This window comes from Aotus nancymaae, unplaced genomic scaffold (assembly GCF_030222135.1).
Source record: "Aotus nancymaae isolate 86718 unplaced genomic scaffold, 86718_ANA_hifiasm-v0.15.2.pri h1tg000044l, whole genome shotgun sequence".
In the NCBI taxonomy this organism is placed as follows: domain Eukaryota; kingdom Metazoa; phylum Chordata; class Mammalia; order Primates; family Aotidae; genus Aotus; species Aotus nancymaae.
In genome coordinates this window covers 5098505-5121816 of record NW_026988458.1, presented here as the reverse complement: position 1 = coordinate 5121816, position 23312 = coordinate 5098505, and the positions used below count along the sequence as shown (strand labels likewise).

Genomic DNA, 23312 nt, shown 5'->3' with positions numbered 1-23312 from the left:
GTTCACTGTTCAAGAGCGTCCGGGCACCGGAAGGCCAGCAGACCAAGGCCTCTTATCCCTACATCTCCGATACTATGATGGTTACTGTTGAGTTTTACTTTTTTAATTTTTTTAGGGTAAATCTTATCCTTTTTCACTCTAGAACCATGCAGGGTTAGGGCTTGTTAGTTGTCATCAAGACTGTAGTAATGGCAGTGAAGAGCTTGGCCCTGGAGTCAGATTGTCCGGGGTTCAATTCCAACTCAGTCACTTCCCTGTCCCAGAGCTGCTATAACCAAGTGCCACAGACTCGATGGCGTAACACAGTAGACATTTCCTCTCTCAGCTCTGGAGGTGAGAAGTTCAACACTGACTTGCCAGCAGGGCCATGCTTCCTCTGAAACTTGGGGTGGCATCCACCGTGGCCTCTTCCTGATCTCTGGTGGTTCTCATAGACCCTCAGTGTTCCTCGGCTTGCAGCTGTCACTGACACCTCTGCCAGCATCACATGGCCCTCTGTTGTGTGTCTGCCATGGCGTTTCCCTCTTCTTTCCAGGACATGAATCATATTGGATTAGGGCCACCCCAATGATCTCGTCTTAACTTAAGTACTCTACAAAGACCCTAAAGATCACATCCACTTATCTTTCAGGGGTGGGGACTGGGGGGCGTGCACAGTTTAGCCCATAACAGCATCCCCGTCAACTTGGGTAAGTGAATGAACGTCTACAACCATTATCTGTCTCACTATCAAAAGACAATTGTCATCCAGGTCCTGTATCTGTGAGGAGGACATGAGCAACATGAAAAGCCCTTTGCATTCATTCAGGGCTCAAGAATTGTGACTTTCCATATCCTGCTCTACACCCCCTGTCCTGGCCATCATTATTTAAACTTGCTACATTCAAAGGCAACCTAGGAGGCCCCATATAATGTACAAAGGTGGCCCCTTAACCCTGGGTGAGCTCAAACACTTTGAGGAGAGGTCGGAGTTTGTAACACAGAACAGAATTTACGTCTTGTCTGGAGAAACGCAAACAGGCAGTTCTGAGGGAGGGAGGGTGTTGCTTGTTAGGTGGCTTGCCGAGGTCCTTGTAGCACACTGGTTACAAAGTGGGAAACTAAATCTCAGTTTTCAGATCCCCACTTCAGTTTCTTTCCTGTTTGAACACATCGTACAATTATATCACTTGTCACCTTTTAACTACTCAGACTTTATCCAACTTAACCCATGTTTGCTCATAAGAGGTACTAATGTCAGCCAGGCACAGTGGCTCACACCTGTAATCCCAGCACTTTGGGAGGCCGAGGCGGGTGGATCACCTGAGGTCAGGAGTTCGAGACTAGTCTGGCCAATGTAGTGAAACCCTGTCTGTACTAAAAATACAAAAATTAGCCAGGCATGGTGGTGGGCACCTGTAATCCCAGCTACTTGGGAGGCTGAGGCAGGAGAATCACTTGAACCCAAGAGGCGGAGGTTGCAGTGAGCCGAGTTCGTGCCATTGCACTCCAGCCTGGGAGACAAGAGTGAAACTCCATTAAAAAAAAAAAAACGGAGGTACTGATGTCATGTGACAGTCACTAGGGGGATGCCCATAACCTTCTCGGTGGTCCACATGCACTGCCCTTTACACAGCTTACTCCAGGTTCCCAGCCCTCCGCATGTCCCCCATTATACCCATTTGCCCTGCTCTGTTGTACAGGGGAAATTCAGTTTCTTCTTCTGCAGAAACCCCAATAAAAATAATTAAATATAAAATAAAGCACATAGATACCAACTTCAGTACATGCAGTGTAAGAAATTACATTTTTGTTACCTATCAAAAGCAAAACAATTCCCAAATACTTCACCCACTGACAAATCACTGAAGTCCATTTAGTGTGAGCAAAACTGAGCCCCACTTTTCATATCTTTGCCTCTGGCACTGCAATTTCAGTCTCACTTACTTCAGTCTCAGTCTGTTGCGTACCACTTTTTGTATTTTTATGCTTTCCTGTATCCTAAGTTTGATACGTGAGCAAAAATCATACACTGACTTTTCAGTGTGAATGCTGAGGATTTAAGAAAGGAAATAAGAAATGTCTTCAGCTAAGAAGGTAACTAGGTACTGTCTTGGTCAGTTTAAGCTGCCATCCCAAATTACCATAGACAAGGTGGCACATGAGCAACAGAAAGTTCTCATAGTCCTGGAGGGTGGGAAGTCCAAGGTCAGGGTGTCAGCAAATTACGTGTTCAGTGGATGCTTGGTTTCTGGTTTGCAGAGAGAGCCTTTTTGTTCTCTCTATGAACTGCGTTTTCACATGGTATTAGGTTAGGGCAAAAGTAATTGCAGTTTGGGGCCGTGAATATTAAATCATGATAACTAAATTCAAACATATCTTTATTAATCAAAATAGGAACCATTACAATCAACACATTTTTTCCAATGAGAAATAAGTTTATCTCCGTGTAAAATTCTGCGCTTTGAGATTCAACAAACTCTTGGATGGAAAGCATTTTCTGCATCCCGCCACTTGTGGAAGCTCGTTCCCTGCAAAAAGTTGTCGAGATGCTTGAAGAAGTGGTAGATGGTTGGCAAGAGATCAGGTGACTATGGTGACGAGGCAAAACCTCATAGCCCAGCTCTTTCCACGTTTGGTTGTGTGACGTGAGGTCAGGCGTTGTTGTGGAGAAGAACTGTGCCCATTCTGTTGGCCAGTGCCAGCTGCAAGCGCATCTCATCAGTTTGCTGAGCGTACTTCTCAGGTGTGATGGTTTCTCGGGGATTCAGAAAGCTGTAGTGGGTCAGACCACAGTGACCAGGACCTTTTTTTGGTGCAAGTTTGGCTTTGGGAAGTGCTTTGGAGCTTCTTCTTGGTCCAGCTGATCATCACCAGTTGTCATATAGAATCCACTTTCATCATACATCATAATCCAATCAAGAAATGTTTCCTTGTGGTTGCATAGAATAAGAGAAAGTAATGCTTCAAAATGAGTTTTTTAAAATTCTCGCTTAGCTCATGAGCCACCCACTTTCTGAGCTTTTTCACCTTTCCAATTTGCTTCGAATGTCAGATGACCCCAGAATGTTTGATGTTGAGTTCTTTGGCAACTTCTCATGTAATTGTAAGATGATCGGCTTCGATGGTTGCTCTCAGTTGGTCGTTGTCAGCTTCCGATGGTCAGTGGCTACACTCCTCATCTTCAAGCCTCTCGTCTCCTTCGCAAAACTCCTTGAACCACCACTGCACTATGTGTTTGTTAGCAGCTCCTGGGCCAATGCATTGCTGATGTTGTGAGTTGTCTCTGCTGTTTCACGACCCATTTTGAACCAAAGAAGGAAATCGCTCAAATTTATCTAAAAAAAATCACATTTTATCTAACATCATTCTCATAGTCTAAAATAAATATAAAATAAACAGCAAGTCATAAGTTATTAGCAAAAAAACATAAAACGAGGCTTGCACACTAAAATGGTGTATAACATAACCACATTTGTTTAAGAATGTATTCCAATATCAAAAGGAAAATTTCAACAATGCGAAAACCACAATTACATTTCCACTGACCTAATAGAAAGGAACTAGCCTGTTCTCTTTAGCCTTACCTAAAGCACTAATTCCATTCGTGAAAGCTCCACCCTCGTGCCTTAATCACCTGTCAAAGGTGCCCCTCTTAATATCATCATATTGGGGGTTAGGATTTGAATGCAGGAATTTTGAGATATATTCTCTCCATGACTGTGTTTTCCCAGCCGTTACACACCAGCCTGTACCGCTGCACATGTGAGCCCTGCCGAAATAAGACTCGCGTGTGATTCCTGTGTGGCCGTCCATGAGATGTGTCCCATACTCCCACGGCTTGCTAAGAGGGAAGCAAGTAGGCAAAACACTCCCTCCCTTAACTGCACTAAGGAAACGGAATAAACTCATTTTAGGAGATGCCAAATTTACTGCAGTGAACTTTAGATGAAACACTAAGGTATTCTACAGAAAATAACAGAAAACTTATGACTTAAGCTTTGGCATTGAGTTTCCTTCAGCTTGCCGAGCAACCCAACGTGAGAATCATAAACACAGAAGGCAGCAGGGTGCGACTGCAGGGATCTTTGCTCATTTCCTTTTTGTTTTTCTCCTCTTCCTCCTCCTCCATTGCAGCCTTGCCTACATCTCAGGTTAGACACCGTAAGCGCAAAGGGAATTTTACGTACATTTTTTATGGGTGATATAATTTTGAAAGTCATTTTTGAAAAGCCTGTAGGAAACTATTATATTGCCATGAATTTCAGCTAGGGAATGGAAGTCAATTGCTCACTGATACTTTACAAAATAAAACTATCCCAGAATATTTTAAATGTTCAGTATCTAATATATGGGCAAGAAGCGATGCTACCTCACAAATAAGTATTCTGCATGAACATTTTGGTATTCCATTATTATGGACTCTAGTTACATCTGAATTCACTCTTAAGTGGCCATAAATAATGCTTGACTCTCTTAAAAGGTGTATTTTTAAAGAGCATACCGAATGTTTAAAAATAGCTGATAGATTAATTTTCATTTCCTTCAAATTTCCTTTGGTTCAATGGTTTGAATTGCTCCATATTCGACTCATTGTAAAAACCATTTTCTTTGTAAAAGATAAGGATTGTTTACAGTTGCCTGGTAAATGCACAGTGGACAGGTATTTGGATATTCCTGGGATAAAGAAAGACGGGGAAACCTTTGAGAAACCACATATCAAAGACAGCCCTGTTGAATGTGATTATGTGCTTGGCAAATGCAGTCATTGCTTTCTACGTCTGCTGCTTTTCACAGGTATAAGCCGCTGGCTGATACGTTCCTGCATGAGAAGAAGGAACAGTCGGCTGCCGAGCGATGTCAGTTTGTACTCCGGCAGTGTAAATTACAAGGCTGGCAGGTTGGTGACCTACAAGCTACGAAAATACCACTTTAGGATTTGAAATAAATGAGCTGAGTCATTGCAGGGAGCCACCAGAGTTTTCCTGACAAAAACAAATTCCTTTGATGTGTTTGGCAAGGCGTGACATTAAGTGTATTCCCTGGAAATTTGTCAGTCTTTATGACTTACTGATTTTAACATCATGCAGCCAACATGAGAGGCGATCTAAGAGGCTCCCTTTACAATCATGGCAGAAGCTCATGAGCCCCATTCTGTCTGCCCATGTGTCAGGCTCAGACCTTGTCACTAAAGCATTTTGTCATATTTACCCATAGCAAGAGTCACAGAAGCCAAAATTGAACTAAGGCTGCTTTCTCTGTGCAGAGTTGGTAACTCACAAGTGCATGTTCGACCTGGACTTCTCCAGTTCGTTCAAGTCTCACTCAGCCCCCTTCCTTTCTGTTTCTCTTTGCTCTGCTTCTCACCTGCCATACGGTGAAAATGTCACTATCTTTTGAACCTCATTTGTTGGTAAAAGCTTCATAATTGGAAACACTTTATTATAGTCTGCGATCCATTTGAATGGCAGAGCCTAGGGTTCACTGAAAGCTACAGCTAGACCTGCAGAAAAGGGAAATAACTTGAGGCAAAATTACACAGCAAATGTTTACCAGAAACAGGAGAAGAGGGTTCCAGATTTTGTTTAATACCGTAAACAACATCTGAGTCCCATTCTTGACTCATTTTAGGAAGAAGAGGTTTAAAGTGAGAAAGGCAGATTAGAGCAGAAATGAGAAATTAGGTTGTCCATGACACCAGGGATTATTTGGAAGTTTCATGTTGTAAAACCACCAAAAGTACCTAGGTGGCAAAAACAATGGTAGCTAAAAGCTTTGGTAAAAACAAGACGATTGCTGGAAAGTAGACATAAATTGCTTCTTTAAAAAGTTATAGTGAGAACATCTATGAGTAAAAATACATGACAATTGATGAGTCAAAGGATGAGGGCTTGGCTCTAGAGATGACATGAGCAGATGATTCAGAATTGCTGAATATGTCCAAAAGTGGCCCAGTCTAAGTCAAACGGAGAGGGAAGACTGGATTGACACTCGCACACTCATCTGTCTATGACAAAGAACAAAGAACCTAGAATTTTGGCTTTGATGAGTAATGATTTAATTGTCTGTGCCACCCAATCTTTTTCTTTGTTATCCCTTTCCTTTTTTTTTTTAACTAATAATGAAATTTGAACTTTAAATAACAATCTGAAGGAGGAAGCTTACTCAGTCTGTAGTTGTCAGTGATGCACATCAGTGCCAAAAGATTGGATAAAAAGGGAAGGAGGAGGAAGGAGGAATTACTAACCAAAAGTGATGTCCGCCAACCCCTCCAGAGTCAGTGACATAGGGGTGGGATTCACATATATCAGCGTTTCTTCAGTCTGTAGGTAACTGAAGTCAGTTCAACAGCATCGTTGCTGAGATTTTAAATAAGTAATTATATAGTAGTAGTCCATGGATGATATAACACTAAGATTTTCTTACTGTATTCTTTTGCTTTTAAAGAATACCTACAGATATATATATCTGTGAGATAGATGTATGTGTGTGTGAAAGAGAGAGGGAGAATTTTTATTTGTAGAAGAAAGCAAGGGAATCTGGAAGAATTCTTTCACTAAGAGAGTGATTGGCAGTAACCATGATACCTAAGCAGTGTTCCCTCTGACCGACCACTGTAAAGTACAGGTCACACATGAGAGGAGACTGGAAGAAAAATCAGTATTCCCTGCCAGCCACCATTTCTTCTGTGTCTGTGCTTTTGCCAGGATACTTGAAATTACAGCTGAGGATGGTATTAAATGAAACATACATTGGGACTTTCAAAAAGAGCATTAATTTTTTTCCATGGGAAAGGGATCCCATTTCATTACATTAATCTATTTTCTCCAGACTTTTCATCTGCCTAAAAGGATGCTGAAAATATAAAAGAAAAAAAAAAAGTAAAAGGAAAGAGAAACAAATGTGCTCATTCACTGAGAGTATTTGCTTATGAGTTCCCTGTTGTCTAGTCAGAAAAGACAGTGTTTCTTCAGCTTCTTCAAGATGTAACCTATGATATACTTTATACTACAAGACAAGTAATCAACTTCACAGAAATAAAGTTTATTCATATTTCACTTTTATGTTAGTCTGACAAAGGAAAAAAGCTTGTTAAAAAATAAATAAAAATAAAACAAAACAAAAAACACTTATTCCTAACCTGGAAAGTTAGACTCCTCAGTTTCAAAAGCAAAGCATTTGTTTGAAATGTATTGCTAGTTACAGAAAGAATTCCTTTTGGTCTATTCTGGGTTTTTAATTAATGCAGTGATTAAATCAGAAGCTGTTGGACTACAGGGACAAGGTTGTATCGGATGCTTAGTGTATCTGTAGCATTATTTCCAAATTGCTGAGAGTTATAATGTGTGCTTTCATTAAGCAGGCAGTTCATCCTTTAGTCCTGAGTGTTTAGCATGAAATGAATGCTTATTCTTTTCCACAGTTTTAAAAGCAGTGCTGGAGGAAAGAAGAGATTAGAATTATATTTTGCCATGTTAACTTGTATATGGTGTTAGCTAGAAATTCACTTCTTTTAACTGAAAGTGGTAATTTCCTTGTCATTCTAATGGGTCTCAGAGGTCTGGCAGGTTTCGTCCTCTCTCCTTAACTTTAATCAGACCCTGTGCAAGTTAAGCCTTGAATCATCAATAGGAGATTGTAACTCTGTAATTCTTATACTCTCCAACATCGCAGCAATTCAGTAAACCGTGGCACACGTTTGATTTCCTTCTGTTTCAGATGAGGATAGAGATGTCATATCTTCAGTGCTATTACTTTTGTATGCCGATCTATGCACCTGTGTCTGCTTTTCATGCTTTAGGTAGTCACATGTTTGTAGTCTGTACATGTGGTACTACAATTTTTAATATTTAATAACTAATAATTCCTCTCATCAACAGAGTATATTACAACTCTTCATAGTTTTTATTTTATTTTATTTGAGCCTAATAAAAGGTCTATGCAGAAAAGGAAAGTAGGCTGCATGTACAGGAGTGACCTTATTTTAGATTTGAGGAAATTGAACTTCACGGAGAGTTCTTGTCTTAGTTAGAGATCAGTGTACTGATCAAAATATTAGGTGCAGTTAATATTCAGGTGCAGTGGGAACACCACTTTGCTGAGACCAGCGTCTGGCTTTTCGCATGTCATGTTCTTTCCACTGCATTTAACTCGATTTATATCTTTTAATATGACTATCTAAAGTCATTTTGCTCATATTACAGGACTTGAAAGGGATAGGTTATGCATCACAGTGCGAGCTTTGATCAAAGGCATTTACACCCTTTATTCATCTGCCCTTTGTACATAGTGTCTTTTTTATGTTTATAATTCACCCAGCAAATGAAGGAAAAGCAAGCAGACTACTTCCCGTTACAGGGTGACTCTGCTCAGAATCCTTTTCTACCCAAACTGTCAACCAAACTGACCCTGAAATGCCACAATGCATTTCCACTGTCATTTCCCACTCTCATCTTGGAAACAAGAGGAGAAGGGAAAGGAGAAAAGGAGGAGAAAGGAAAGAATATAGAGAAGGAGAAGAACTAGAATCAAGTGAAGATTCTCAGGAAGCTTTTGATATCAATTCTACTTCTGAGAGTTAAGACCTAGATGTGACTCGGGCCATCCAGAGGAAGTGACATGGGTGGAGGGACCTCATGGGTGGCACTGGTGGAAATGCGTGTCATAGGAGCATTGCTGCATCTTGGCAGGTAGAGCAAAGGCAGTTTGAAAACAATTTATTAGACTGTTTTGACAGATCCGCAGTTTGCAGTACACCGGGTTTTGCTCACATGCCAATTTTCAGTGAGGCATTCCCTGGCTGCCACATTTTAAATTCTCATTATCCTTGGCCTTCCTACTGCATCTTCTCGTCCTCTTCTCTGCATTGCTCTTCTCCATGGTGCCTAGAACTTCCTGTTACGCCTCACATTGCAATCCTTAACACGCTGTTCACCACCTTTCCTCCATAGTAGGGGAGCTCCATCCCAAGGGCTTTGTGTCTGGAGCTTACTGCTGCATCCCCAGCATAGAAGCCTGAGAAAGACACAGGGAAGACACTCTGTGCCTGGATGCTGGGCCAAAACATGAGTTTCTGTAAATGAGAAATTACTAAACAATGCAATACACTTGATGTGGGTGCAAAGACATGTAAGAACTTTTTTAGGCCAGGAGAAGTGGCTCACGCTTGTAATCCCAGCACTTTGGGAAGCCGAGGCAGATGGATCACCTGAGGCCAGGAGTTTGAGACCAGCCTGGCCAACATGATGAAACCTTGTCCCTACTAAAAATACAAAAATTAGCCAGGCGTGTTGGTAGACACCTGTAATATCAGCTACTCAGGAGGCTGAGGCAGGAGCGTTGCTTGAACCTGGGAGGTGGATGTTGCAGTGAGCTGAGATAGAACCATTGCACTCCAATCTGGGCAACAAGAATGAAACTCTGTCTCAGGAAAAAAAAAAAAAAGTACTTTTTAAAATTTATTGTTTTGAAATGAAATAAGAATCAAATGGAATTTTAGCTTTAAATCTATGTTATAAGATGCAGGTATTAATACATTAGTTCTATAATTAAAAATAATTTTTAAAATTTGAAATCACTACATAAATATAATTTAAGCATAGAATATTGCATAGGGTCAAATTAATTATTCCAACGATTTGTGAAAAAGCTGTAAATCATGCTGCATTTTGCACCAAAGCATTTTTGGTTTCCAATACATAATTTCTGTTATGTCTTTTATACCACTAGCCTGCACTTCTCAAAGGAATCTTGTGCCCGCTTTCATAGAATTTGAACTGGTCACCACAAGTTTTGGCAAACTCATGCATGTTGCTGTTTACTTAACCTACTCAAAATTGCTACGTTTATGTAATGTGCTTTGATTTTGAAGAAAAGTGAAGAAAATCAGGATGTAGTGGTGGTTAGAAGGGAATCCTTCATCTTGGTGGCTTCTTAAGTTTACAATGAAATGATATATTTTAAAAACATGGCGGACTAGTCAGAGCCACGTCCTTATTTGTAAAGCGGGATTTATGTAACTTGTTTGCAAAAAGGAGTGGAAGTATTTGGAAATGATTTGAATAGGACCTGCATGACTAACTTCTAGTGCTGTTTTCTGTCTCAGCAGATACAGTGTTCTTTATGAAACAGAGTTCATGGATTACTTTGCTATGGAAAAATACCCAGATAGTTTGAATTAAGTCATAGTCTAAAAACAAGTTAAGTGAAGCCAGTAGTTATTAACCATCTGCTGTTTGTTTTATTGTTGTTGTTATTATTCAGGTATTTTACTTATCTAAATATATACATTTTAAATTCAGTGCTGTCTGAAGGTAATTTGGAAAGCATCCCTCTGGAACTGTGTCTAGTTAACCAAACACTATTTGCCCGAATTGCTCCAAGCCATAGAAAAGTGGCTGGACAGCAGTTAGGCCCATGTGGAACATGCTTGTTTTGCGTGTTATGTCATTTATGTAAAATGAAAACCTTTGAAGCTAATTCTAAGTGGAAAAATAAGTGGTATAATCTGATTTTCACACATTTTATATGCATCAACTGGTTATAGGACGATTTCTTCTGTGTAGTTATTTGAATGCTATATTCATTTTAAAGCCATCTGGAGGGATGACGAATGAAGAAACAAATCTGTCAGAGTCGGTCCATGTGATGCCAGGGGTGCCGCTTTGGAACGCAGGCACTCGCACAGCACCGGGAAATAGAGAGGGGACTGCACGGATGTGGCTCGGTGCAGAAAGGCTTTCCCAGTGGTGCTTTTCACTGATAGTTCAAGCAGGTGTTGAGAACTTTGGGGTGAAAGGAATTTTGTGGGCAGGCAAGGAAGAGTGGCTTGTGCATCCCCTTTGACGCAGGAACTGGTGCTGTCTGTACTGGAAATTGTGGAAGGAGAAGTTGAGATCTTAACCTTAGAGATAACATATCATCCAATATTTTAAGGATGAGGAGTCAGACACAGAAACTTCTGGTGACTTACTCAAGATTATACACAGACAGGAAGAAAGAAACAAAATTAGAACATCAACTTCATCCCAAGTACTGACATGAGAGGACACTTACTCGAGTGCGTGTGCATGCGTGTATGTGAAAGAGACAGAGAGAGAGGCTCTGAGAAAATGACAAAGGGTACACACAAAAACAGCCTCCAGATTGCAGAGAGATACACTTTTCCTATTTCTGTTTACTCATGAACAAAGAAATTCACCATCTTTTTTATTATCGACATCTTCTAATGTAATGCTTATGGAATAGTCTAGATTTTGTTACCCAAATAGTTTGAAAGAAGTCATAGTTTGAAAACAAGTTAAATTAAGTTATGATCTTTGAAGGATTTGCTCTTATAGTGCTAAGAATTGCAACATTAACATTTTGCCATAACATTACATAAAATCAGTTGGATGAAGGTTTTATTATTTCATTAATCTGCAATAGTACAGGTGAGATAAAATAGAAGCGCAAGGAACTGTTAAAGTTTTAACCACCTCTCACTTTTTTTACACCCTCTATGATAAGACAATTGTATTAGGGCCCTCGGTTCTTATTAGTACAATAAATTAATGGTTTATGACCTTTGTTTTATTACTCAGGGAGCACTCCATAAATCAACTCTAAGGACGAGCAAGAAAATAGCCTATACAATGATTCTTTCTTGCGTATTCCTTCTCCTTCTCTGGAATTATAAATGTTGAAAATAATAAGCATTAGAAACTTAAGAGTACACCTTGAAACTATGTATATTCCATTGGGAATCACCATATATATTATATGTGTATGTGAATTTCCTTTCTTCTTTTGTGCCAGACACATGCATACACACACACTGTGTACATATATGACATATTTTTGCTATAAAAGGAGTATGTATTCTTGATAAGAAATTTGAAAAATAGAAAAAAACTGAGGGAGAAAACACAAACTACCCAAATTGAACTACTGAAAATATTTGGTGCATAGTCATTAACTCCATTTTAAAAGATAATATTACATCTATTTGATCCTTACTCAGTGTGTCTTTCTCCCTTTCCACACTGAACTTTCTCAGGACAGCTGTCACGCCACTGTGTTCTTTGGTATTTTCACGTGTGTGTGTGCATGTGTGTGTGTGTGTATTTCACTATGACATCTCCTACAGGGTCTGACACATAGTGTGTATGCAAGCTGTGTTTGTTGAATGAATGAATAAATGAATGAATGAATGAATGAATGAGCCTCCTACTGATGGCAACATCTTCTCTGTAGAAATGAAGGTATCTGCAGTAAGTTTGGGTGACATGTATGATAGGTTCTGCCTTTAGAGTAATTTTACATTATTTCACTCAGCATCGTTATGCAACATGAGGACTAATATCTTAGAGTACTATCTGGCACTTACTAATTGCTGATTAAAACTGACTAGGCCTATGCCCAACCCAACTTTCATCTCTTAGAAATCCATCTGATTGGGCCGGGTGCAGTGGCTCACGCCTGTAATCCCAGCACTTTGGGAGGCCGAGGCGGGTGGATCATGAGGTCAAGAGATCGAGACCATCCTGGTCAACATGGTGAAACCCCGTCTCTACTAAAAATACAAAAAATTATCTGGGCATGGTGGCGCGTGCCTGTAATCCCAGCTACTCAGGAGGCTGAGGCAGGAGAATTGCCTGAACCCAGGAGGCGGAGGTTGCGATGAGCCGAGATCGCGCCATTGCACTCCAGCCTGGGTAACAAGAGCGAAACTCCATCTCAAAAAAAAAAAAAAAAAAAGAAATCCATCTGATTTCCTCTACTTCAGGTTTATTGATTGACTGATTCAACAAGCATTTATTGATCACCTTGTGAGTTCCCCAAATTAGCCAAGGCAATTGTGATGGCTTACAGTCTGCTGGGGGTGAAACAGTCAGCTTTCAACCAATAAATAGTCACAGACTAGGATCCAGGTGCAATGAGAGCAGAGTGGACACTGTAGTAGGGAACTGGAGGGTTCCTGACCTCAACAGGACAGTTGCCACGCAGGGTATCTCTGGGATGGCCACATGGAGGCCCCGATCTAAGGGGTGAGAAGGAGCTGGGGACATGCTGAGGCAGGACCAAGGGGCTCAGGGTGAGGGGCCTGAGGTGAAGGGGCCCAGGGTGGGAGACCTGAGTGTTCTGAGCCCCCGAGGGGAGGACATCCCAGAAGAACCGGCAGGAGAGCAGGAGGGCTGGAGACAGAATCAGGTAAGAACGGGAGATGGCAATACCATAATGCAGTGTTTTGTAAATAATGAAAAAATAGCGAAAACTTTATGTTTCCATCATTGCCCCACTAAGGAGAAAAACTGAGAGAATTAATAAACAATTTAGTTCTGGGGAGGCGAAAATAACTTTGTGATTACGACAGTTTCTGACCTTCGAAGCCCAGTCCTACAGGATAATATGAGGCCCCTAACAACTGCTGAAAGAATGGCATCTGTGCCTGTGCTGAGAGACCCAGCTCCATCTCTTACATGTCCATGTACATTTCCCCAATTTCAAGATGATTTAGTCATTCGATAAGCACTTACTGAGCACCTATGATAAGCCAGAAGTCTTGTAATTGCTAACATGTTTTTTCTTCTCAAGAACAAGTCGCACCCTCTGGACAGGATCACAAGGAGAAGGTGTGCTCAAAACTAAATGGGTCAGAACCAGTGGGATCTTGTGTGTCAAAGTGCAGCATTCTTGCATTCTTTTCTTTTTCTTTTATTTTTTTGAGATGGAATTTCATTCTTATTGCCCAGACTGGAGTGCAGTTGTGCAATATTGGCTTACCACAACCTCCGCCTCCCAGGTTCAAGTGATTCTCCTGCCTCAGCCTCCCAAGTAAATGGGATTACAGGCATGCCTCACCTCGCCTGGCTAATTTTGTATTTTTAGTAGAAATGGGGTTTCTCCGTGTTGGTCAGTCTTGTCTCAAACTCCTGACCTCAGGTGATCCACCTGCCTCAGCCTCCCAAAGTGTTGGGATTACAGGCGTGAGCCACCGCACCAGGCCAAAGTACAGCCTTCCATTTCAGGTTCAATGAAAGCTACTGACAAGCTTTAGAGAGGGTAGGAACATGACCTGATTTATGCTTTAAATGTAAAAAAGTGTTATTAGAGAGCAAGAACAGAGCTGGGAAATGAGTTCGCAAGCCAGTGTGGTGGCCCAAGCAAGAGAGATCAGAGCCATGGTGGCTGGAACAGGGAGGAAGGCAAGCACACGAAGCGGGGGAGAGGACCCACCATGGGGACGGCAAAGGTGCTTGTCAGGTTATATTGACCTGAAGAGTGGAATCTTTTTTAAAACCAAACCTTAATGTAGATCAGGAATGTACTCAAGCTCTTCAAAAATGAACTCTGCATAAAATGTGTTTGGAGCTCTAGACTATAGGAAAGACTTGGCCCTTTAGGGCCGAAAACAGAAGATGGTTCACAAAATTAAATGGGATTCGCAAAGCAAACATGAGCACACCACAGGAAAGAAATATGGGGGATTAGGAAAGCAATGTCAGTACTTTTGAATATCTACAAATATTCGTAAGGATGAACTACATATCAATAAAAAGCCGTGGTATCATATTTTTAGAAGAAAAGCACACCTCAATATACATCAATGCCATCAACTTGGCAGATGACGATGGGACAAGGGCTCCCACGCCGCAGGGAGTGCCAAATGCCCTGACCACGTTTGTGCTGCTGTTTGGCCATTTATGACATACACTCCCATGGGGCAAGTCATTATGGACATGATTTGGACCGTTTTGTTAAAAAGCAAGATCAAATATGTGCTCTGACTGAATACATTAACTTATCAAATACACTCTCCTCTGTGCTTTTGAAGTTAATTACCTTTGTTTGGGTGTGGCTTTGGTTTGCTTTTTCACAATGTGTCTCTTTGGGAGAAGCAATTTTTTCAAGCACTCTTGACCATGTCAATATAATTTCCATAATGAAATAACATATGGAATTACATAGTGAATCATAGTAAGCTCAAAATAGTAGCTTTTATTCATCACTGCCTGCTGTGCAGGTCATACTGTTCTAGGTAGGAATAATTAATTTTTCTTAAACTATAATTATATGTAATTCAAGCCAAACCACCTTCTTCAAATACCAGAAGATACAGTGCTCTATTAGATGTGTGTGGCTGTAATTATCTTTTCTGTGTTGAAGTTAAACTTCAAGAATAGTCTATTTATAACAAAGAGAACGTGTATTTTCATATAAATGTATCCTTTGAGAACGTTTAAAAAGTACATTCAGACATTCGGAGCCAGGCTGAACATGAGAATTTTTCTATTTAGTAGCTTTTCAAAGCAACCATGAAAATGTAAAATGTGGAGCTATTAATAGTAAAATATTCACACACCAAAAAGAAACGGTCATTCTTAGAAATTTAATGAATTAAAGTTGCAGATGGAGAAAGGTGAATTCAGCCTGGAGGGGGTACATTTTAGTTCAATGGTTTCCTTACCAAGCTTCTTGAAAGGATAAACTGTATCTTGCTAATCCTTGTGCTCCCAGCATGTGCACCCTGATGGCATGAAGAAGGCACTTGGCAAACATTTGATTTATGAATGGATACATGAATGAATGAATGAATGAATGAATGAATGAACTAATGAGTGAATGGATGTTCAGAGCAGACAGATGGTAGGATGACAGATAAATAAATGTGATAAAAGGAACATCAGGAAAAATATAAGTATAATGCAACTGAGTGTTATGAGAAAATGATATTGATCCAGGAATGAATTATAGATAAAGGACTGTTCATGGCACCCATGTAGAAATGTTGGGGTTTTGAGGTTTGTTTCTTTTGGAAGAGATGACCTGGTAGTCACAGAAACTGTTTTGCATAGCAAAAATAGAACATGGTTGTAAAGGACCACAATGACATTCTCAGATCAGCGAGAAGGAAAGCAAATCTGAAAGGAGAACTGTGCAGACAGCAGAGCACATGAAAAGATGGTGTTGCTCATATCATCATCAGTAAAGCTACTCTTAACAAACTGGGAACAGAGTCACATTGCTGGGCCCTTTAACAAAATACTAGGGCATTATTCCAGAATACTATTATGTGAAAGATGTGACTACTTTTGAGGCAATTATGGTAGTGCATATCCTTTGTGAAAGCTGGAAGTATTTACTAGACTGGGGCTGTTTTTAGAGCAAGGGAGGTTAAAATTTTTAAAGGTTAATTTTGTATTGAAAGAAAGCATTTTAATTGCAGAAAAGAAGCTCTAACATTCGCAATAAAACCTTTCTCATTAAAATATAATCTACGTTAGTAAAATATTTCAGTGGTTGTAGAGTTAGAAATAAAGGGATAGCATGTAACCCAACACTAATAACAGTATTATCATTCAGTGATCCTATTCATAAGAATGCCATGGGCCCTGTACAACTTATACAGAAGGTTCACACTGGTTTTCTTCTTCAGGAGAGTGTGTGGGATGTTAAAATAACAGTAAATAGCATCTCTTTTAGAGAAATAAAAAGGGCTAGCTCATATTATGGAGGGCTTTATAGGCAACATGAAATCATTGAAGTTTCTAGAAGACTAATAAGTTGAAGTCAGGCGCAAGGTGAGTTAAAAAGCTGGTAAAGGATAGATGATGAGTTCCATTCTAGATTTTAGTCTGTAATGATCCCATATCAGAGGTGATGGCACTGGACATATGAAACTTAGCATTTTGTTTCTTTAATCCTATTAGATGTATTTGAATAAAGTAAATCAAATAGTTTAAGTTTAAAATGTTTAAGATTTAATTTTTGTAGACAAATGAAATTTTAAATATCTGAAGTCGTTATAGTGCTTATTAAAACCACTTTTTAAAAATTCTTCCTTCTCCATTTTATGCATCCATTCCCTTTCATTTCCTTCACCTTAATACATGTGAGTTATGACCTTTATAATTTTCTAACATTATCTGAATTTATAACTATCTCACACTCAAGCTGAATAGTCAGACAGATATACAAATAAGAAGAAAACCAGGACTTTGATGCTGTTGTGGAGATGTATACAAGGTACATTAGTGACATGGATGTACTATTATAATGAGTATATTATCATAAAGTACACATTAAACAGGAGAAAAATGAATTCTCACTTTGGATCAGAAAGCAATATGATATAGTTGGAGAACAGGTAAGCTTGAATGTACTGAATAAGTTCTAGAAGCCCACCATACAACATTGCACCGCTATTTAACAGCACTGCATTGTACGCTTGAAATTTTGTTAAGAGGGTAGATCTCAGGCTAAGTGTTCTTACCACAGATTTTAGAGGGAAGGAGAGGGAGGAATGGAGAGGGGGAAGAAGAAAAGGACGAAGGAAGGGAGGGAGGAGGGGAAGGAAAAAGGGAGGGAGGAGACCAAAAAGGCCATACGATAGAAAAGTCTAATAAACTTTCAAAGGCATTTGAACATCATCCTGAAAACCATTACTAAGTGATTTTAGGCAAGAAAGTAACATGATGAAATTGATGTCTAGAAAGATCACTCTGAATCTTGTTTAAAAAATGGGTGCATGTAGACCCATGATAATTTAGGGAGCTACTAAAATTATTCACAAAGGTAAACAGGAAGTGGATTCAAGAAACCTGAATAGAATGTATGACTAAATGGGCCTGGGGGAAAAGTTGTAAACACACTTAGATGATGCTTGAGGTTCTGGCTTGGGTGATGAGGTGATGATGACTCCATTAACCTCGAAAGGTAAGAGTGGGTAGGGATGGATGGAAAAGTGTGTGAGAAATGACCTGTGAAAATCTCTAGGGCTTGAGGTACTCAGGTGACACCCAGGTAGATGGTCCTTTCAGTCACTGAGGTGGAGAATACAGGATAAGAGGAAAACACATGAGTGAGGATACAGTGCTTATGAGACATCGACAGAAATGTGTGCACTAGGAGATGGACTCCACAGGTCTGGACTCAGGAATAAGATGAACTTTTAGGAAGAGTCTGTAGGGAAAGCTTTTGGAATAATGAACTTACCAAGGAGATGATGAAAAGTAAGAGGAGAATTCAGTGGGGAACTCTGAGGATAGCTAACATTTCAATGGGAGTAGCAACATAGGAGCCTCGAACAAACATTGGAACAGAGATGACAGACACAGAGCAGGGGACCAGGTGAGCTTGTCAGAGAAGTCAAGATTCAAGAAAAGAGAGTGTCCCAGGGTCTCACCACTGAAAATGTGGTCCACAGACCAACATCACCAGCATCGTTTAGGAACGTGTTAGAATGAATCACTGGCACCATCCTAACCTACTGGATCAGAATCTACATTTTGACCAGATCTCCAAGTGATCAATATGCATTTTTCAGTTTGACGGTCAAAAGTATCTGTTTCTTTAAGTCTGGAGCCTGTAGAGTTCAGATGCACTCATCTCTGGCACTGACTTTCTGTATGGACTGTGTGAATGCCATGTGTCCTCTCCAAAACATGTCTTTTTCTCTAGAAAAATGAAGAGGTTGATCGAGATGGTTTCTAAGATCTAACCAGAACAGTATGTGTTGTGGGCACTCTGTTCCTTTGCCCCTCCTTTGTAGACGATGAATCCTACTTGTGTAGGCCATTGTAGATAGCATGAGTGCACATTTTCTTAGAGGAAATTGTACTATTATTCCAAATAAATTTTATCCAATTTTCTATGTCTTCATAAGTAACTAAAGTGTTTTATGTCATTTTAACTGACATGCCCTTCTTCTGTCAAAGTAGAGCCATGTGACTTGAGCTTTCTCCTTTAACTTACCTACGTGGGAAACAATTACTGACTATATTATTTAGTAGCAGTAAATAAGTAAACTAAATTAAGTCACACATAGGATACAAATAATGTATATTTCTTCAACTCCCAAAGAATTCATAGATATAACAAAATGAGAGGCATCACTATTTTTCTAAACTACCAAAATGTAAGAATAGTCCTACCTTCAGTGTTTTTCTCAATTTCATTAATACAGAGAGAAATGTGTATCATAGAAAAATATGAAAGGATAATAGCTATATTTTTTCTTTGTAAGTGCTGTTTCAAAAGTACTGCCAGAAACACTCAGCACTCCTAAAAATTGTCTTTAAAAAAAAAAGTGCTCTACAGGTTCCCTTGAAGTCTCTACTAACCCAGCTTCCGTGCCACCTACACTCTAGCACAACCACCGTTCCAGCGTTTGTCTGTACCTCCACAGCCTACACCTCTCAAAAAAAAAAAACCCTAAAAATTGTAGCAGTAATTAGAGCTTTGGAAGTCATCAATGACAATTTTGTTTAATCCTTTAAAATCTGTCACTTAACAAGAAAAAAAACTCTAATGGTTTTCTAATAAAAATAGCGATGACTGTAATTCACAGATGGTTTACTTTTACAGGAGTCAGAATGACATTAACATTTTAATCTCAGCTAGAACACTCTGCATCTAGCAGTGCACAGGGAGAGGGCTCAGTTGGAGAACATTTTAACCTCTCCTTTTCTCTGCTTAGTAAGAAACATTCTTTGATGTGAGCATGCCTCCAAAATTAAAAATGTAGGTGATCTTAACCTTTGGTCTAATTTGGATGAATCTTAATTTATTGGATTTGATATAACACTCTAAGACTGATTGTACAGTAACATTCATCCATAGGAAAAAAAACCAATAAGAGTCAACAATTTTCCTTCAGTCAATGTCGTTAATAGACAACATGAATCTGTGAAAATTCAGAATATGTGTGATCTTATCTGTGTTTCTCTGCTAAAGAAGGATTCTTAGATTTGTATCTTCATTAATCCCTAGCATCCGTGAAAGTAGAGAACTGTAAAGACTAAATTCAGAATGGTTTCTGAAGAACTCCAGAATACTACTTAACTGCTAATTTCATTGTTTTCAGAAAGACCAAACATTTACTACAAATATAGCATCTCCAAAAAAAAAAAAAACCAGCAAAATCAAACACATGCTAAAACATCCAATGAGTCTCTCTAAATATTGCCAACCCACAAATAAATTATATAGTACAAAGTGATGTGAAATAAAACGGTCCATTGGATACCCATAAAATATTCCCAAGTAGTTGAATGAAGAATTTTTTTTTTTTGAGACAGAGCCTAGCTCTGTTGCCAGGCACCTGGCTAGAGTGCAGTGGCACAATCTTGGCTCACTGCAACCTCCGCCTCCCAGGTTCAAGCATTCTCCTGCCTCAGCCTCCCGAGTAGCTGGGACCACAGGTGCACGCCACCACGCCCAGCTAATTTTTGTATTTTTTAGTAGAGACAGGGCTTCACCATGGTCTCAATCTCTTGACCTTGTGATCCGCCCGCCTCGGCCTCCCAAGGTGCTGGGAATGCAATAGCAGCAAGCACAATACCCAGCCATTGTAACAAAGTCTTTAGCTATGTCTTAGTAGGATACTTGTATTGTGACTTCAGATCTCCAGCCTCCACCGTGTCACTCTGAAGCCCAGAAGCCCCTCATAACTTACAAAGCCCTTGGTTGTATCTCAGCAGAGCAGATTTGCGCAGGCATCACTACATCCAAAACCCACCAGGGAACTGGAGAGCCGCCCACCCTTCCGGCTCCTACCATTGCAAGTATCTGCCTTCTTCTCGTTTGTGCTTCAGTTGCCAACCCTGCTCCTTCCCAGCCATATCGCCACCCATGGCTCCCAGCAAGAAGTCCTTTTCTACACCCCCAAATCTGGCCTGACATGTGGATGTGCCCTATGAAACTACCAATCCACTTCTCAATGACCCACCATCAGGAGCTTCATGAAATCTCTAGTATATTCCAAGAAAAGTTCATTTCAACCTCTGTACTCTTCCTATAATGTTCCCTCCATATCTGAACCAAAACTGGCTATTTCCTGAATATACTCTATGCTGAGCTTCCCCTTTTTCCCACTTCTTTGTCTTAGAGGAGGAGAAGACAGGCTCAGCCAGCTCCTGACCCTCCAGCCTGTGGCCGCATCATTGGTAGGCCAGTTTCACTCCAGCTTTCTCTTTGCCTTTATTTCCTCCATGACTTATTCTATCACCTGCCACTTCCATGACTTACTTCTGGATTGCTGAATGACTTTAGGTTTCTGACTTAAGTTTTCATTTTCCATCTTATTTTCACCCTAGAAGCTATCATCTGTCTCTGTGACTCATTTTATGCAAGGGCTTCACAATTCTTTATCTTCTGTTCTTTTTTTCTAATCTGAATTCATCCTGCCCACATCCCTGCCACTTGTGCATTTCAAGAATATATGTCCGTATTCTTCAGGAAATGCAAATATACGTGTATAATGATAAATACATACAATGCACCATAATAGGATAAATAATCGTTTATAGGGTGCTCTGGGAACACAAATAGAAGGTGTCAAAGCCCTAATGGAAGTGGAAAGGTGAATATGAACACTCTAGTAATGGAGATGAGGCTTGACTTCAGTTGTAAAAGATAAAGAGGAGTTGGTCAACGGGGAAGCAGCAGTTGCAGAATCTTTATTTTAATTGCAGTATTTCGCCCTGCCTTGCCAATGATCAGCTCAGCAATCCACTCTTCAGACAGTTTTCAGAATTCAAGACAAATTTTTAAAAATATTTTTATCAAATGTAGATCTGGTCCTTTACATTTTCCAGCATATCCAAATTGCTCACGGGAGAATTTCCATGTTTTTCCCATAGTACCCTTCATGACGTGGCCACCAGTTATACGTGTAGCCTCTTCCCTACACCAGTTATAGGTGTAGCCACCAGTTATAGGTGCAACCTCTTCCCTCATTTATAATCAGTCTCCATATAACTGTACCCACAGATGATTTGTTATCTTCTGGTTCTTGCCTTTCATATGCTAGTTTCTCTGTCTTCTCACATCCACCATCTCAAGATGCCCTGGGAAATTCCTGCTTGTCCCTCAAGACCAAATGGCTTAGAAAACATGCTTCTCAGTGAACCCCATCTGATCACACCTTGATCGCTCTCTTTTCTCAAAAGCTGTTTCTTGGATACAGCTCTATGTCCTGAGTATGGGCAATTGCCAGAATTTGCTCACTGCTGACCTTCCCCAGTACACTATGAGCTCCATGAGGACAGAGGCTTCCTCTGTATCCCCAAATCTAGCACAATTATCAAGAGCTCAAGATAAACCTACACTGGGAGGCTGTTGGAAGTGCCACTGTAAGAAATCATACTCATTTTGTCCACTTCTCCTCCTGCTCAGGGTCTCGACTGAATTAAGAGAGGTGAGCTAGAATCCTCTTCTCCTGTTTCCTTTCCACAGGTCTTTTAGTCATGGTGCTCTTCTTCCATATGTGAATTCCCCTCATGATCAGGATTGATCCCATCCATTGTGGAGTATCCCCAGCCATCATTCCTTTGGAGTTTTGTTTTAGAACCCAGGTTTGGATGAATTTTGTCTTTGGGAGTTAATCTCCTACAATGAATTACATCCCACAATCAGTGATGAACAGAGAGGTGACATGCTCCCTCCTTTCCAATGCCTGTCTCACAGATTTGTTCTGCAGAGCTCACAGACAGGACCAACTGTTCTTCCTGTCGACTGCCAAAATAAGTCAGCAGTTGGGAAGGAGAAAAAAAAAACTATGAATTATGGAAAATAACTGGGAAGATAAAATGGCAATACAATGAAAAAAAATGTAACAATCTCAGTAGCCACCCACTCATGTTACTGTCTCAAATTTCAACCAACTAAAAGAAAACTAAACTAAATGAAGAAGAACATCTAGTGAACCAGAAGTCTCTGGAATAGACCAGTAGTTAAGAGCTTTCCCTGTTGATCTAACTAATTAGCCTGACTGTCATCACGCAGGATTCAGTCAAAATCTTTGGAAAAACTGTGTTTTATTAAGACGGAAGATCATGTAAGGGAAGAGTTAGGTGGAAAGGAGCGAAGTGACAAAGTGTGTTTGGAATAAACTCCATTTTCATATGAACTGGCTCATAAAACATCTCAGGCCAACCATTCTGAAGACAAGGATGACCTATAAACCTTTCCAGTACCTAATGGTGTGTGCACACGTGCCAGCTTCTGGTGACACTGTGATGTATGGCAGATGCTACGGGGTGTTATCATTTTAATGTCCCCAGTTCATGCTTGAGAGCACACATATTCGACTTCTCACTTTAATGGTGTTTGTCTCAAGTGCTAAGACTATGATTATAAACTTATCACAAGTAATATTCTCCCTTTATCTAACAGAATGTCATCTCAGAGCTTCCTTGGCAACCATGTTAGGATTCACCAGGCTCTCTTGCAATTACTTATGTCTACTTCGCCTAAGAGATCATGAGTGCCTTCTATGTGAGGGGTATTCCTCACACCTACCTCGGTTCTGTGAATTATTCAAATAAGCACAACACGCAAGAGAATTACTT

The 23312-nt window shown here is 40.1% G+C and overlaps 1 protein-coding gene and 1 long non-coding RNA gene across 4 annotated transcripts in view; one reads left to right on the top strand and one right to left on the bottom strand.

Annotated features, from left to right (window-relative positions):
- Positions 1-23312, top strand: part of MYO16 (myosin XVI) — a 700871-nt gene that overhangs the window by 582245 nt on the left and 95314 nt on the right. For all 3 annotated transcript variants that reach the window (XM_064361880.1, XM_064361879.1, XM_021677383.2), the window contains exon 28: positions 4777-4879. In XM_064361880.1, the coding sequence (XP_064217950.1) occupies positions 4777-4879 (103 nt within the window). The remainder of the gene's footprint in view (positions 1-4776; positions 4880-23312) is intronic.
- LOC135268843 (uncharacterized) lies at positions 4561-5946 on the bottom strand. The gene is made up of 3 exons (XR_010337180.1): positions 5533-5946; positions 5191-5346; positions 4561-4801 (listed from the first exon to the last, which is right to left on the bottom strand). It is a non-coding gene; the product is annotated as an uncharacterized LOC135268843 (long non-coding RNA).